This window comes from Micromonas commoda, chromosome 6, assembly GCF_000090985.2.
Source record: "Micromonas commoda chromosome 6, complete sequence".
NCBI lineage: Eukaryota > Viridiplantae > Chlorophyta > Mamiellophyceae > Mamiellales > Mamiellaceae > Micromonas > Micromonas commoda.
In genome coordinates, this window is record NC_013043.1 from 756,289 (window position 1) to 771,398 (window position 15,110).

Genomic DNA, 15,110 nt, shown 5'->3' on the forward strand with positions numbered 1-15,110 from the left:
GCGATCCTCGTTGGTTTTCTCGAGTCGACCAGGTAGCGTTATACGCGCCGGGTTTTCAAGATCGTATGGGCATTTGGTCAGAGAAAGTTCCTAATTTGGACTGTCGAACCACCTCGAGACGACAACCGGTCCTATCATGCGCGTCTTTCAGGGTTCGACCCGCATTGCGCCCAGCGCGCGTCACGCGTGGAGTCGCGCGAAACCTTCAGCGTCCGAGGCTTCGGGCGGAATCGTCTTCTGCCTCCCCCAGGCGGTCAACCCAGGGTTCTGGGCTTGTGGCGAGCACCATGGCCTCAACATTGGCCAGGCTCTCAAAGTATGCAAAGGGCGAGAACACCACGAGCGTCTTGAGCCACGCCAAGGTACGCCGAGCTCTGAGCTTAACCCTTCACGCAGACTCCAGACGGGCGCGCTGATACCTTACCCACTCTTCCTCGCACCAGGCTGCTTACGTCGCTCAGACCGCCCCGAAGGAGTTCAAGGTGCGCCCCCCAACCTCCCGCATTTCGCGCGGGCAACTGTCTGCGGCTCTGGGTTTTTTGAACCGCCGGTTTGAGGCGCGGGCGGGGGAGCGCGCAATTCCCCGCGCGGATCGAGCGAGTGATCCCGGCGAGGATCGACGCCGGTGGAATATGTCCAGATCATCGGGCCGATGCCACGCGACTCGCGTGCCCTCAGTGGGAACCTCGTGCAACTCGCCCGGAGAAGTCCCCCGGCACACGCCCTCGTGAAATCCTAGCGGAGCGTAATCAACCCGCCGCGGGTCGAAATCTTAACCACCCCTGGACTGACGGACCGTCCCGATTAACCTCCCCCACGCACAACAGCACATCGCCGTCGCGGTCGAGAAGGCGACCAACGATGATGTCGTCTCCCCCAAGGAGAAGCACGTGCAGACCCTGCTCGAGGTTGTCCGATCAGGCGCATCGGTAGCCGACGTGACCTTCCTGGTCAACTATCTGAACCATCAGGTTACCGACTGCAAGCGCGTGACCCAGATGCTGAAGACGCACGTCTTGCTCCACCGTCTCCTGCTGGACAGCGGCGAGGAGTTCCGCACGCAGATCATGAAGATGCACAAGTGGGTCGTGGAGGACCGGAACACGGACTCGACCCTCAAATGCCTCTTCTCCATCCGCGCGTGGAAGGACGAGGCCAACATGGAGGTGAGCGGATGGTGCCGCACCTACGCGTCTTACCTCGACGAGTTCGTCTCAAACTGGGAGGATTTCTCCGATTTTGCGCGCATCAATAAGAACCCGCAGGGCGACGCGACCCAGATGCGGTCCCTCCCCGCGGATGAGCTCGTTCGCAAGCTCCCCAAGGCGCAGCTCTTGATGCGGCGGATAATCGACTGCGAGGCCATCAACGAATCTCTCACAGCCAACGAGGTGGTCATCGCCGCCACCAGGCTCCTGTTCAAGGACTCGTTCAAGTGGTACCACATGTGCAACGACGGAGTAATCAGGCTCATCGACCTGTTCTTCGACATGAACAAGCATCACGCGGCAAAGGCGCTCGAGATGTACAAGAAGGCGACCACGCAGGGTGACGACTTATCCCGAATGTACCGCAACGCCGAGGAAAATTGGCTCGCGTTTCGATCCGAGAAGTTTCCCGCGGTCGAGAACCCGCCCGGATCCTTCCTGCAGACCATGGAGGAGTACGTCAAGAACGCTCCGGCGGAAGGGAAGGGACCGGCGCCGTCCCCGCCGCGCGCCGCCGCCCCCGCGCCGGCGCCGCCGCCGCCCGCCCCCGTCGACCCCATGTCGGACCTCCTCGGCGGGATGAGCCTCAACACTCCGAGCCCTTCGCAACAGGCGCCCGCAGCGGCCACCTTCGACGCGTTCGGCAGCGGTGACACCTTCGGGGCGAACGGAGGCGCGGGATTCACGGGGGGTAGCGCGGGATTCACCGGAGGAAGCGCGGGATTCACCGGGGGCAGCGCGGGATTCACGGGGGGCAGCGCGGCGCAGCAGACGCCTTCGCCGACGGCGGCGGCGCCCCCGGGCGATATCTTCAGCGCCTCCCCGCCTGCGGCGGTGGCGGCGGCGTCGGCGTCGGCGTCCCCGCCCCAGGTTGATTTCGACCCCTTTGGGACGAGCGCCGCGGCGGCTGCGCCCATCCCGCCCCCCGCGGCTGGGGCGGGCGGGGCGCCGCAGGGTCCGCCCAGCGTGAACCCGTTCGGCTCCGACCCGTTCGGCGCGCCGGAGCAGCCCAAACCCGCGGTGGACCTGGACTCGTTGTACGCGCAAGGTACGCGTTCGCCGCCCCAGCAGATGGGTGGCATGGGGATGGGGATGCAGCAGCCGGGGATGATGCAGCAACCCGGAATGGCGATGGGGATGGGCATGCAGCAGCCGGGGATGGGCATGGGTATGGGGATGCAGCCCGGTATGGGGATGCAGCCCGGTATGGCAATGCAGCCCGGTATGGGGATGCAACCCGGTATGGCAATGCAACCCGGTATGGGGATGCAACCCGGTATGGGGATGCAACCCGGTATGGGGATGCAGCCCGGTATGGGGATGCAACCCGGTATGGCGATGCAACCGGGCATGATGCAGCAGCGGTACGCAGCGTCCCAAATGCAACCCGGCATGCAGCAGATGGGCATGCAGTTCACGCCCCCGCAGTTCGGTAAGACCTCCCCCAAGAACGATGGCGGGGCGCAGGGCGGCGGCTCGCTGCTCTGAGAAAAGTGTATCTAACAGCTTAGGCCTTGTGGTGCAAAGATATCTTGGAAGAAAAACGCAAACGCGCTTTCAGCACTCCTCCGCGACGCCGTGGCGATGATGACCGGCGCCGTGTCGGCCCTTCACGCGACGTCTGTATCGGTATCGACGTCACGCTCCTCGTCGTCGCCGCGCACGCGCTCCAGACCCATCGCGTCCTCCTCTCCGCGTGCGTCAGCGCTCGTCTCGTCCGAGGCTCGCACGTTCCCTCGGCGAGCGCGCGCGTATTCCCGCGGTTCGCGCCCGTCCGTCGTCGTCTACGCCTTCGCCGCGTCCGCTGCCGCGCCCGACGAGATGAACGACGCCGCACCGATCAAATCCACCGCGCGATTGAGCCCCGACGCCAGGCGCGTCGTCCTCCTGTGCGCCGTGACGATGCTCCTGGCGTCCGCGGATAGAACGATCTTCTCCCTCGGCTCGCTGGCCATCGCGCGCGATCTCTCGCTGTCGATGTCCACCGTCGGCCTCCTCCAGTCGGCGTTCTTCTGGGGCTACGGCGTGACGCAAATCCTCGGCGGCGTCGCCGCGGACAGGTTCGGAGGAGCCAAAGTCCTGCTCGCGGGTCTGGGTCTGTGGTCCGTGGGCGTCGCGATGATCCCCGCCGCGACGCTCACTCCCACCCCCGTCGCCGTCATCGTCGCCGCTCGCGTGCTCTTCGGCGCGGCGTCGGGTTGCGTGATGCCCGCGTCCGCGGCGGCGGTCGCGTTGTCCGTGCCCGCGGAGAGACGGAGCTCTAGCCTCAGCCTCATCTTCACGTTCTTCAACTGCGGCAGCGCGTTTGGGCTACTGTTGGCGGGTAGCCTCATCCAGACCGTGGGGTGGAAGGCGGTGTTCCTGGCGTTCGGGGCGGTGGGCGTGGCGTGGTCGGCGATCGGGCTCGCCACCGTGCCCGAGTCGGCGAAAAAGGGCAAAGTTCGTCAAAGTTCGTCGCGCGGGTCGGAACGCGAGGGCGACGACGGGCGCCCCGGCGGTTGGCTCTCGCTGCCGGGGTGGATGTATCCGCAGCTCGGCGCGCTGGCGTGGTGCCACGTGTGCATCAACTGGGGATTCTTCATCCTCCAGTCGTGGCTCCCCGTCTACCTCGCCAAGGAGCTGGGGTTCTCGTTGGGCGGCAGCGGGCTCGCGTCGGCGCTGCCGTGGTTCCTCACCGCCGCGTGCTCATTCTCGAGCGGCCAGATTGCCGATATCCTGGTCGCCAGGGGGTGGGAGCGGTGGAAGGTTCGGCGGTTGATGATGAACATCGCGACGGTCGGGCCCGCGACGGCGTTGATGCTGTTGCCCGCGGCCAGGTCGCCGGTGGTGGCGGTTTTCTTACTGGCGGTGATGCTGGGCACGCAGGCTGTGAGCATAGCGGGATACCACTCATACCTGCAGGACGTGCTCCCGTCCAGGGCTGGGTCATTCTTGGGAATGACCAACACGTTGGGGGTCATCGCGGGGATAGTGGCGAACTTGTTCGTCGGGTACGTGGTGGAGACGACGGGTGGATTCAGGCTGGTGTTTTTGGTGACTGCGCTCGTGTACGCCTCGAGCGGAGTTGTTTGGAACCTTTCGGCAAGAGGACGCGTCATGTTTGCGTAGAAAGACTTAGGCGATTCTTCAGTATTCCCCACGGCGATACATTCGTAGACTACTCGCGCGGTAGGTTAGTTCGTGTTGTCAACACCGTTCGTTGAACTCCACTCGGACACGGTCGACTTGTTCAGTCGTCTCTCGTTTCTCTCGTCAGCACGCGGCTGCGAGGGCGCGTCGCTGGTGCGGCCGCGCCGGCTGCCTTCGAGCCATCGACAGGGCCCGCCTCTCCCTCGACGTTCGCAGGTGCACCCCGTACGCCGTGTGCAGCCTCGCCGGGGACAGCACCCCCCTCGCCGTCCTCGACATCCTCGCCGGAACTCCCACCGATCCCTCCTCTTCTCCCGCTGATCCCTCCAACTTTGCCGTCGCCGCTCGCATCGCCTCGTACGTAGCGAACCAGACCACGCCCTGCTGAAGCGAATCCGCGAGGCGTATGCGCGTCACGCGCAGCGCCGCGGTTCCGAGCCTGGCGGCGGTGGGCACGTCCGCGCACCTCACCGCGCGGGAGATGAGCCTCCGGCCGTAATACGGGGACAGCGCGACGGCGGTGAGCGCGGTGGCGCCGAAGGCGCACACTCCGCCGGAGACGGCGCCGTGCACCGCGTTGGTCACGCGCCCGTGCGCGGTGGGGACCCACGGGTGCAACGACGCGATCGCACCCTCGCTCCCGTCCATCCGTCTCTTGATCTTATCGTACAGGTCCCACTCGATGAGGTAGTGCGCGGCGATTGGCACGGCTCGAGCCGCGACTTGATGCGCGGAGAGTCTCCGCAGTCGACCCCCGAGCTTCGAGACTATGACCGGCGTCGCGACGTTCGCGGCGCCGACGGACACCAGGCTCGGCAGACCCATCGCGCTCGTCGCCACCTGCATGGAGCACGCGTACACCGCGGACGGGCCGAGGGTCGACTTGACCCCGGCCGCGACGGTGCGAACCATCTCGCGGCGAACGGATCTCACCGCTCCCAGGTAGCCGTGCGCCCAGCCCTTGTATATCTTCCTGGTCCCCAGCACGAAGTTCTTGACCTTGCCACGGTTCAGCGCCATCGCCGCGAAACTGTTGGCGGTGGCGAACACGCCCGCGTCGGCTGTCGTGACGTCGGGGTAATCGGAGTTGTCAGCGAGTAAGCTGGTGATGGGCAAGTAAAGTAAAGACGCATCGGGAATGGGCACGAGGGTAACAGATGCACGCGGAGGAGCGGGATGCGGCGTGAATAAGCGAGCGACGTACCGAGCAGCTTGGATGGTATGCCACTGCTGATCGAATCGACTACTACGTCCGAGGGAACGCTGCCGAACAGCGACGACAGCGTATCGAAAACCATGCTTCCGCGCGCAGTTCGTTATCTGGTTGGCCCTTCGCGGCTGAAATAAAAACGCCCGACGAGTGAGGACGCGCGCTCCTGACGACCACGCGGCTCAACCCCCCGCGGTGCCTCGTTCGGTCGCGCTATTCCCTCGCCCAATCGATTCGTCGACCAGGGGGTGCGCCGCGTGAAATGGCGCAGCGTTCGCGAACCGCCGGGCTGTATCGATCCCTCCTCCCGAAAAGAGTTTTGTCACTGTCCATGTCTTTTTTCCGGCGTTTCCGCGGCCGAGAACTTTCATCGCGCAAATCGACCAACGAGAGCGAGGTCGAGCTGGGCGGGTTGCCGAAACCTTCCGTGGCGGTCGAATCGACACCGAAACAGACTGGTGTTTCTTGAGTCAGAGAAATCTCCGCAGAAAAGCCAACCGTGAAGCAGTCTACAAATCGACGAGAAACTGGAGCACGTTGTTAGGGCTTTCACTCGATTTTCAGCGGTGGGGCGCAGCAGCATGTTCTGCGGCACAGTGCACGCGCGCGAGTAACACGGAGACCGTGGGGCGGGGGCCTTCGGACCGAATAGCGCCGTGGCCAGGTATTGTGTCAAGCCCGACCCGCTCGCTTCGTGCGACTCGTGCGTGTATTGCGCAGAGACAAGCGTCTCACCTCCACTCCAACGCTTCAATGAAACACTGGTGGCAGCGACCATGAGAGGCATCGATGAAAAGGCCTCCGGAGGTCCCACTCGACATCATCATCCATGAAGACTTCACCCAGCATTCGAAGGATAAAGTGTAGAAGCGCAAGTTAAAAGTCGTCAAGAGCACTGGTGAGCCGCCATTTCTATCCCTAGGTCGCCTCCAGAACTAGATCTGAAAGAGTCCACACTTTTTCTGTCACGTCGTATTTGACTCTCGTTTTGTCTGTGCATTTGGGTCTTTTGGTCGAGAGGAAAAGACGACATTACTTGGTCCGTGTTTTGTATCCGCCGGATTAGACCCCGAGCGATGCCGACCTACCATTATTCCCGGATTAGACCCCGTGGACACCGATCCTCTCGACATGACCAGATTGAATGCCCGGACGCGATTCGTTTTGGTTTCGGATATCCCGCGTCGAGTTGTTTCAAACCTCGAAAGGCTTCGTTCAGTGAAGTTTTGTTTTGTACACTCGTCTTTCGGGTGGCGTCATTGACTGGGACCTCCTCGTGATCCATTACTCAGGCTTCTTGTTCTGTTAAGGACCCAACTGCTGCACCGACGAGAACGTTGTTGTAAGTTTAGAAAAGTTGTTGTAAGAAAACGAGTCCACACAAGTTGCAGTGGCACGATTGAAACTCATCATTGAGTCAGTCATCTCATTGGATCCCCGCCCTGATCCCCGTATCATCGTCAGTCTGAGTCGACACTTACGGCGTTCGCGAACGCCCGTCGCGACTGGGTGTATTCCTCGCCGTCGCTGTCGCTGTCGAGGAGCCTATCCAGTGCCCGTTCCTTGTTAGACTTCACGCTCCCGGGAGTGCCAGTCGCACCGCCGCCGCCCCCAAGGATGCTGCCGCCCAACCTCTTGCCGCCCGTGAACCCGGGCGAGGACACCGCGGATCCCCCGCCGGGAGTCGCGAACGACGAGTCCCCGGCGTCGGCGCTCCTGAAGCTCTCGTCGGCGCCCGCTCCCGGAGAGTCGAAACCGCCGCGACTGCCGTCGTCGGAGAGAGCCGACGAGAGCGAGGCGCCGTCGATGCTCCCCCTCCTGTCCACGCTCGCCCTCCTGATCTTGTCCGTGAACTTGGCCGCGGCAACCTTGACGTTCGCGTCGCGCTCCAGCGGTTGCGCGAGCGCGTCGAGGCTCGATCCGAGCCGCTGCCACTCCTGGAACACCCCGCGATCCACGCGCCTGTCCTCGCCGTACACCTGCTCGATGACGGCGTCGGTGTTCCCGGTGATGAGACCGAGCGCGCTGCTGATGTCGCCCTCGAACGCCTGCCAGTACCAGTCCAGGAACCACGACGTGAGCAGCCGCTTGGACGTCACCGCGCGGGACACCGTCTCCTTGCGCCTGTCAATCTCGGCCAAAAACTCGCGCCACTGGTTGAACACGCTCTGCTTGTACAGGCGCTGCGACTTGACGTAAGCCTTCTGCACCAGGTTCGCGAGCCGGCGGTACTCCCTGCACCACTCCTTCCACAGCGTAAAGTGCACTCGCGATGACTTCTCGCGGTACACCGCCTGGCGCATCTGGTGCTGATGACGCGCCAGTCGCATGGCGACCCGAGCTCGGTCAATGTGCGACAGCCACTTGCGCCACGCCTGGCCGAGCTGCCCTTTGGTCCACGACTTGACCGCGCGTCGCATCGCGGCGGCGAGGTGCAGGTTATCGGCGACGTGCGACAGCCATATCTTCCACCAGTGTCTCGTGCGAAGGACGTCCATCTTTCGAGCCGCCTTCTTCGCCGTCGCCGTCTTGCGAGCCAACACGAAGGATTGCGATCGCCACGCGCGCATTATCCTGCTGCCGAGAACCTTGGCGAAGTGCGCCGCGCCCTTCTGCTCGATCCAACGCATGCGCCTGATTTCGTTCGTAGCGTCCAGCCACTTGTTGAGGGACCTGGTCATCACGGAATTCCTGATGCGGGCGACAACCTTGGTGGCGCGGCGGCGGTAGACGACCAGCCGCTTCACCTCCGTGAACCAAGCCTCCCAAATCGCCTCCACCCTGTCCCGCGCGCGTCGCGTCGCGAACCGCACCGCGCGCGCCTCCTTCGCGCGCCACTCGCGGCGATCCGCGATCCAATCGATCCACTTGTACCAGGAGGCGGTGATCTTCACCATCATCATCCGCCGCACGATTTTGTTCGCCACGGCGCGGTCCTTTGCCAGTCGCTCAACCGCGTCCCTCCACGCGACAAACGCGATGGATTGCTTCATCGAACGCATGCGCGCGACGATCTTCTTGGCGCGCGCCAGCTTGTCCTTGCTCTGGCGCGCGGTTTGGCTCCATGATCGAAAGGCGGCGGCCAAAGTCTTGTGGGTCCACATCCCGTGGATGTTGGCAACGACGGATCGCTGGCGGAGCAGCAGCGCGGTGGTATCTCGCCAGCCCCGGAACGATCGGGTCGCGTCGGCGTAGCGCATGCGCCAGACGAACGAGCGCACGCGCGCGCGGTGCACCTTGAATCGCACGACCGTCGCGTGCCAGCCCCGGAACGCGGAGGAGAGGTTTCGGTTGAGCCACCCGCGGAGGAGCTTGTCGCACTTTTTCCTCATTCGTCGCCGCTCGCGCACGGCGTCGCGCCATCCGTTGAGAGCCTTGTAGGCGGACCCGCGCATCAGCCTCACGGCGAACAGCACGGCGCTGTCCCTCGCGGCGAGCATGGCGAGCGTGTGCGTCTGCCAAACTTCGAACGCGTTGGCGACGTCGCGGTAGCGCCACGTTCGAACCAGCCGCTCAGCCTTGACCCTGGTGACGCGCATCGTCGTCGACTGATGGCGCCAGCGCTCAAACGCCATGGTGGCGCTCTGCGCCGCCCAACGCGTGAGCGTCCTGCGCGTGAACGCGAGGACGCGGTTGCGATGGGAGCGCTGCGCGCCGCTGATCTGGCACCACCCCGTGAACGCCCTCGAGAGCGCGTCGCGGTTGAGCCGGCGGCCGATGACGCCGACGACGTGTCGATCCCTCTTCGCCTTGCGCACCGTCTGGAGCCACTGCATGAACGACGAGTGAAGCTGGCGCCCGAGGACGCGGAGGACCAGCGCGGAGAGCTTATCGCGCCGCCGCTGCTTCCCCTTGGCCACCTGCACCCACGAGTAAAACGTGTCCGCGACGGCGGCTCTGGTCCACCGCGCGATGACCCGCTCCGCCGCCGCCTTGAGCCGCCGCTGCTCCCTCCAATGAAACGCCCACGCGTCGAAAGCGTTCGAGACGCACCGCATCTTCATGCGAGTCACCGCACGCGTCGCGATACAGCGCATGACGTGCTCGTGGCTCTTGCCCCCAACCTCGGAGCGCATGCGCCAGGTGATGAGAGCGCGTCTGGCGCAGGACTTGACGCGGTCCACTCGCATCTGGTGAGCGAGGCGCCGGCGCTGCTTCATGAACACGCTCCTGTGCTTCCACGCGCGCAGGGTCGACACGGCCGTGCGAGCGCCGCGCCTGTCGTCGAAGAGGAGTAGCGCGCGTCGCATGCGCGCGATTTTCTTGGCGTATTCGCGCCAGGTTGCGAAGGGCGCGGCCAGCCGTGCGTAGTACATCCTTCGCATCGCTCGATTCGCCGCGGTTCGCCTTCTCCGCCGATCCTCCGTCACCTGCACCCACTTGCGCCAAGCCTTGGTGAGCCACCGCTGGAAGAACGTCCTCGCCGCCATCTGCATCACCTTCTCGCGCTGCGCAGCCTGGGACTCGTACGCTTCCCGAACCTTGGCGCCGTAAAACTGCGCGTCGGAGATCCACCCCGCTCGGGTCTCGCCAATCTCGGCGCGAAACCCATCCGCCATGCCCCGCATCTCGTCCCTGAGCTCCAGCATCTGTCGCTCCACCTCCTTCCTGGCGCGCACCTCCTTGAGCACGAACGCGCTCCACTCCTTGATGAGCACGCCGGACATGGACCTGAGCGCGTGGGACTGCTCGCCCGCGGAGTCGCGCCTGTGTCCGGGCGGGGGCCGACCACCGGACGATACCCCGGGGGTCATTCCGCCGCCGACGCCGTAGCCGTAGCCGCCGCCGCCGCGCGTGCTCCGCGTCTGCTGGCTGCGTAAGGATCCCGGCGCGACCGGGACCTCGTCCTTGGTACCCTCCCAACGACCGGGCACCTCCGGCGGAAGTCGACGCGCGGGCGACCCCGGCCTGGAGCTCGTCCCCGGCTTGTTCTTCTCGACAATCTCGAGCTCGTGGTAGCCCACCAGGCGCCGCACGCTCTGGTCCACCTCCGTGTCGACCGAGGCGCGCGACGCGTTGACTCCCGCGGGGTTGACTCCCGCGGTGCCGTGGTGCTTCCGCGGGGAGGTACCGGCAGGGGAGATCGAAGGCGCGTGGTGGGGGGCCGGGGTCGGGTCGGGGAGTTGCCGAGCTGCAAAAGCGAGCTCTCGAGAGCGAGCGTCGGATTCGGAATCAGAGTCGACGTCGCCGCCGGCATCGGCGAGCGGGTGCGCCCGGATACCACGCGGCGTTGTCACGGGGTTGTGAAAGCCGTCCCCGGGATCGCGCATGGATCGGGGCACGCGCATGACCTCCACGCGCAGGATGCACGAGGGCAACCTGCGATTCTTGAGCCTCATCTCGCACGAGCTCCAGTCGGGCTCCTCGGGCTCGTCGTTCGTCTCCCACTGCTCGTTGACGCCGAAGTTGGGGTTGTAGAAGCACAGCCTGCCCCCTGCGGTGCGTTGCCGCGCCTGGAGCATCTTACCGCCCAGCATTTGGGACGCGAACCCGACGTACCGGCCCTGCTTGACCACGGTGAGGTGCGTGGCGGGATCGGCGATCGAGCGCGCGTCGTCCAGCCTGCTCACGCCGAAGCGCACGGCGTCGCCGCCCCGAGAGTTATCCACGTCGACGACGTAGGGCAGGCCGTCGACAGCGAAAGCGACGACCTCGCCGTCCTGCAGGCCCGGACCCCGATCGTCGTCGGCGGTCCTCACGGGCGACATGGTGAGCCCGGCGTTGGATCGGCCCGGGGCGTTCGCTGTCGGTTCGTCATCGTCGTCCAGGGACATCCTCCGTTGGCGCGAGCCGCCGCCTGGGATCGGGGTTCGGGGGTAATCGAAGGTGTCAGGAACGATCGGGGGACGATGGACCAATCGGGCTCGAGAGGGGCGCGTGGATCGAGCTTCCGCGGGGCGATCCCACAACACGAACACGCGCAGTAAAAACAACAACCGAACTGCACTGGTTTTGGTCCTCAGCGCGAGGTAGATCTGCAAGATGCGGGGCGGGAGGTTCGTGTGTGCGCTCACCTCCGAAAAGGGCCTTGGCCGCCTGCTTGGCCCACTGGTCCTGGTCACCGCCGTTCGCCATGGCGACGGACCCGCGAGACGCGACGCGTAGACACCGCGCGCGCTCGTATGATTACCCGGCAGGTGACGCCAGCGTGAGACCAGCGTGGACCAACAACAACAGTTGAAAAAATCTTGCCCTTGAAGGCCCGTAACCTCAAACTTTTTCCGAGGTGACAAGCAGACAGTGCCCACTCTCACGCGGAGGGAATGTTCCCTCCTCTCACGGACTCTCACGCGGTATAACGCGATGCTTCACGAAACACGTTTGGACCGAAAAACTGTAAGAAGCTCGCTTCCATGACGTCGCCATTGGACGAGTGCGCGGGTCTCCCCCACGCATTCTCCCAAGGGGATGACTGCCAAAGCGGATGTCGACCAGAAGATCGATGCCGACAAGCTGCCCTCGGTCGACGACGAGCGTCCCAAGTTCCTGAAGGATCCCTTCGGATGGTATGCTCAGCTCTCCTACAGGCGGCCGAGGACGATGTTCTTTTCGATGTGGGCGTGCATCTTCCTGATGTGCGCCATCGGCGCGCCGTTTTTTAAGCAGACGCCCAACTCGGACTACGACTGGCTCCTCGGCAGGGACTCCGCCGTCGTCCAGAGGTCGTACGCGCTGAAGAAGGTGCAGGAGCGCACCGCGCAGTTCACCGTGCTCGCAGAGAGATCGGTGCCGCAGAACGAGCAACTCTTCCATCTCATGTACGAGGCGCGCGGAACGGATAACCTGCTCAAGCCCGCCATCTTGAAGGAGATGCTTGAGATCGAGAAGGTACTCTTCACCGATAAGAGGTTCGCCACCTACTGCGTCGCGGAGGTGGCGGATTCCAGCAAGTGCTCCGCTAACGGGTTCCAATCCCCGTTGACCATGTTCTACAACATCTCCATCGGCCGGGACGCAAACAACCAGACCGTGTACGCGGCGACGCCCTACAAGGACGGCGCCGGCGCCAACTACGTGGACACCGAGCTCGGGATCAAGACCAGGCTCTCGATGGTCCTCGCCACGACGCAGGGACCCAAGGCGAAGCTCTGGTTCGACGCGGGTTTCAATTCGGATGGCGTCAGCACCGACGCCCGCTACATGCAGGCGTTTTACTTCCTCGGCATGCCCCTCGCGGGTTACAACAACCCCGCGGACCGCAACGAGGAGCAGCGCGTCCCCGGAAACGAGCTCTTACTCGCGGCGAGCGACGCGCTGAAGGAACGGTTCAACATGAAGGAGACTTGGTCGAAGAGCAGCTTCCAGACGGAGGCTGTCACGACAACCGCGGATGGCGGGATGAAGGTATACTGGTGGTCGCTCCCGGGCCAGGAGGACGAGTGGCTCACGCTGAGCGACAAGGACCTCAACTGGACTGTCCTCTCCTTCCTCGGCGTCATGGCATACGTCGCCTACCACACCGGATCCATCATCATCAGCGCGACGTCGATGATGATGACTGTGACTTCCATCTTTGTCGCGTTTTTCTTGTTCCGCGTGGTGTTCCAGGTCTCGTTCTTCCAGTTCATCAACTTCCTCATCATCTTCGTGGTGATGGGCATCGGCGCCGACGATGTGTTTGTGTTCATGGACGCCTTCCACCAGAGCATAGACGAGCTGAGGGCCAAGAACAAGCCCGCTACGCTGCCGCACAGGATCAAGCACACGATGCGCCGAGCGCTCCACGCCATCTTCGTCACGTCCTTCACGACCTCCGCCGCCTTCTGCGCCACCGCCCTGTCGCCGCTGATCCCGCTGAGGTCGTTCGGCGTGTTCTCGGCGCTGGTCATCTTCTGCGTCTTCGCGATCAACGCCGTGGTGCTGCCGCCGCTCACCGTTTTGTACATTCGAAACCTCCATGGCCGCGGCTGGATCGGATCGCTCAAGGCCATGATCCAGGGCGTCCTCCCGTTCACGGTGTTCACCCTCCCCGCGTACGAGGATCCGGGTCTGGCATTACCCGATGACGAGGACAAGGCCATGGCCGCGTCGACCGACCCGGCAGATAAGTACAACGTGAAGCACATGCGAATGACGGAGCGGTTCTTTTATGTCCGCTATTTCAACTTTCTCAACTCGCCCGCGAAGTACGTCATCCTCGCGGCGTTCGCCGGCCTGTTCGCTGGGGGTGTTGCGCTGTGGGTCAGTCTGGAGGTCCCGAAGGAGCCCGAGCAATGGTTCCCCAAGTCCCACATGTTCCAACAGTATCAGGACATGGGCAGCCAGAAGGTCATGAAGGGCGGAAGCAAGGCTGAGAGACTCGACGTGAGCCTCGTATGGGGTCTCGACGGCCTGAACACCAAGGGAACTGATCCTTGGATCCCGTCGGATCTTGGAGAGGTCACGTACGACGCGAACTTTGACCCATCTACCGCCGCGGCGCAGAAACACATCATGGAGTCGTACGAGTCCCTCAAAACTGCCCCATGCACCGCCAAGGCGTGCAGTGGCGGCAAGCTTGTGGACCCCGTGGTCACGATCCGGAACATCCTGGCCGAGACCGACGCCAGCGGCGCGGTCGTCGGTGGGTTTTACAAGTACCTCAATGCCCTAGGCGGGGCGTACGCCAGCTCGCACCCCGTGAACGCGCCGATCGTCGGCGACGCATTCAACGTGGAAATGTGTAAGTACAGTAAGCTTGATGCCACGAAAGTTCGCTACGCCGGGCACGTTGGGTACTACGTGAAGGACTGCGACGCTTCGCCGGTGCCGAGCGCGACGTTCATCCTGATAGAGGCCACCAGCAGCATCCGCATGCCCCAGGCGCCCGTGGACTTTACCGAAGCACAGGAGGCGTGGGAGGATTTCGGCAAGTCGCTTGACACTGGCGCCCCCGCTGAGCTCACCGGTGCGGAGGCCACCAGCACCAACATCTTCTGGCTCTGGTCCGTCACCTCCATCTCGCTCATGGACAACGTCTACCTCGGCCTCGCCGTGTGCTTCCCGATGGTGTTCTTCGTCCTGTCCGTGTCCACCGGTAACGTCATCCTCGCGTTTTACTCGACGATGACAATCGCGGGTATCGTGACCACGGTGATTGGCATCGGCGCCGGCGGTCTGATGGGCTGGGACCTCGGCACGACGGAGGCAATCGCGGCGGTCATCGTCATCGGGTTCAGCGTCGATTACTGCGTGCACCTCGCTAACGCGTACATCGAGAACGACGCTGTCGACAGGGTGAGCCGCACGAGGATTGCGCTCACCACGATGGGCATCTCGGTCACCGCGGGCGCAATCACCACCATCATCGCGGGTGCCTTCCTCGGCCTCTGCATCCTCACGTTTTTCGTCAAGTTCTCGTTCCTCATCTGCTGGACGATCATCTCGAGCTACATTTGGGCCGTGATCTTCTTTGGGGCTCTGTGCATAACCGCCGGACCGAGCGGAAAATTCGGGGACATCTCGTGGCTGCTGGCCAAGATGTTCCCTTGGTGCCATTGATGAACTGTTGGCGCGCGCGTGTGTAGATAGGCTTGACGCTCGTGAAAAATAATTTCCTGACAACTCCTATCGAATATCTCCTC

The 15,110-nt window shown here is 63.7% G+C and overlaps 6 protein-coding genes across 6 annotated transcripts; 3 read left to right on the forward strand and 3 right to left on the reverse strand.

Annotated features, from left to right (window-relative positions):
- Window positions 1-287: 287 nt before the first annotated feature.
- MICPUN_101047 (predicted protein) lies at window positions 288-2,696 on the forward strand (the record flags this gene model as incomplete). Its single annotated transcript, XM_002502853.1, has 2 exons — window positions 288-362; window positions 828-2,696. 2 exons carry the CDS (start codon window positions 288-290, stop codon window positions 2,694-2,696), a joined length of 1,944 nt encoding a protein of 647 aa, XP_002502899.1.
- Window positions 2,697-3,029: 333 nt separating this feature from the next.
- Window positions 3,030-4,316, forward strand: MICPUN_59386 (major facilitator superfamily; the record flags this gene model as incomplete). Its single annotated transcript, XM_002502854.1, has 1 exon — window positions 3,030-4,316. The coding sequence occupies one exon, from the start codon at window positions 3,030-3,032 to the stop codon at window positions 4,314-4,316; it is 1,287 nt and encodes a 428-aa protein (XP_002502900.1).
- A 144-nt stretch (window positions 4,317-4,460) lies between these two features.
- On the reverse strand, window positions 4,461-5,357 carry MICPUN_59387 (predicted protein; the record flags this gene model as incomplete). Its single annotated transcript, XM_002503215.1, has 1 exon — window positions 4,461-5,357. The coding sequence occupies one exon, from the start codon at window positions 5,355-5,357 to the stop codon at window positions 4,461-4,463; it is 897 nt and encodes a 298-aa protein (XP_002503261.1).
- Window positions 5,358-5,914: 557 nt separating this feature from the next.
- Window positions 5,915-6,334, reverse strand: MICPUN_59388 (predicted protein; the record flags this gene model as incomplete). Its single annotated transcript, XM_002503216.1, has 1 exon — window positions 5,915-6,334. One exon carries the CDS (start codon window positions 6,332-6,334, stop codon window positions 5,915-5,917), a length of 420 nt encoding a protein of 139 aa, XP_002503262.1.
- A 673-nt stretch (window positions 6,335-7,007) lies between these two features.
- Window positions 7,008-11,622, reverse strand: MICPUN_101049 (predicted protein; the record flags this gene model as incomplete). The annotated part of the gene is made up of 2 exons (XM_002503217.1): window positions 7,008-11,344; window positions 11,562-11,622. 2 exons carry the CDS (start codon window positions 11,620-11,622, stop codon window positions 7,008-7,010), a joined length of 4,398 nt encoding a protein of 1,465 aa, XP_002503263.1.
- Window positions 11,623-12,597: 975 nt separating this feature from the next.
- MICPUN_54445 (resistance-nodulation-cell division superfamily) lies at window positions 12,598-15,030 on the forward strand (the record flags this gene model as incomplete). The annotated part of the gene is made up of 1 exon (XM_002502855.1): window positions 12,598-15,030. The coding sequence occupies one exon, from the start codon at window positions 12,598-12,600 to the stop codon at window positions 15,025-15,027; it is 2,430 nt and encodes an 809-aa protein (XP_002502901.1). The 3' UTR covers window positions 15,028-15,030.
- Window positions 15,031-15,110: the final 80 nt, after the last annotated feature.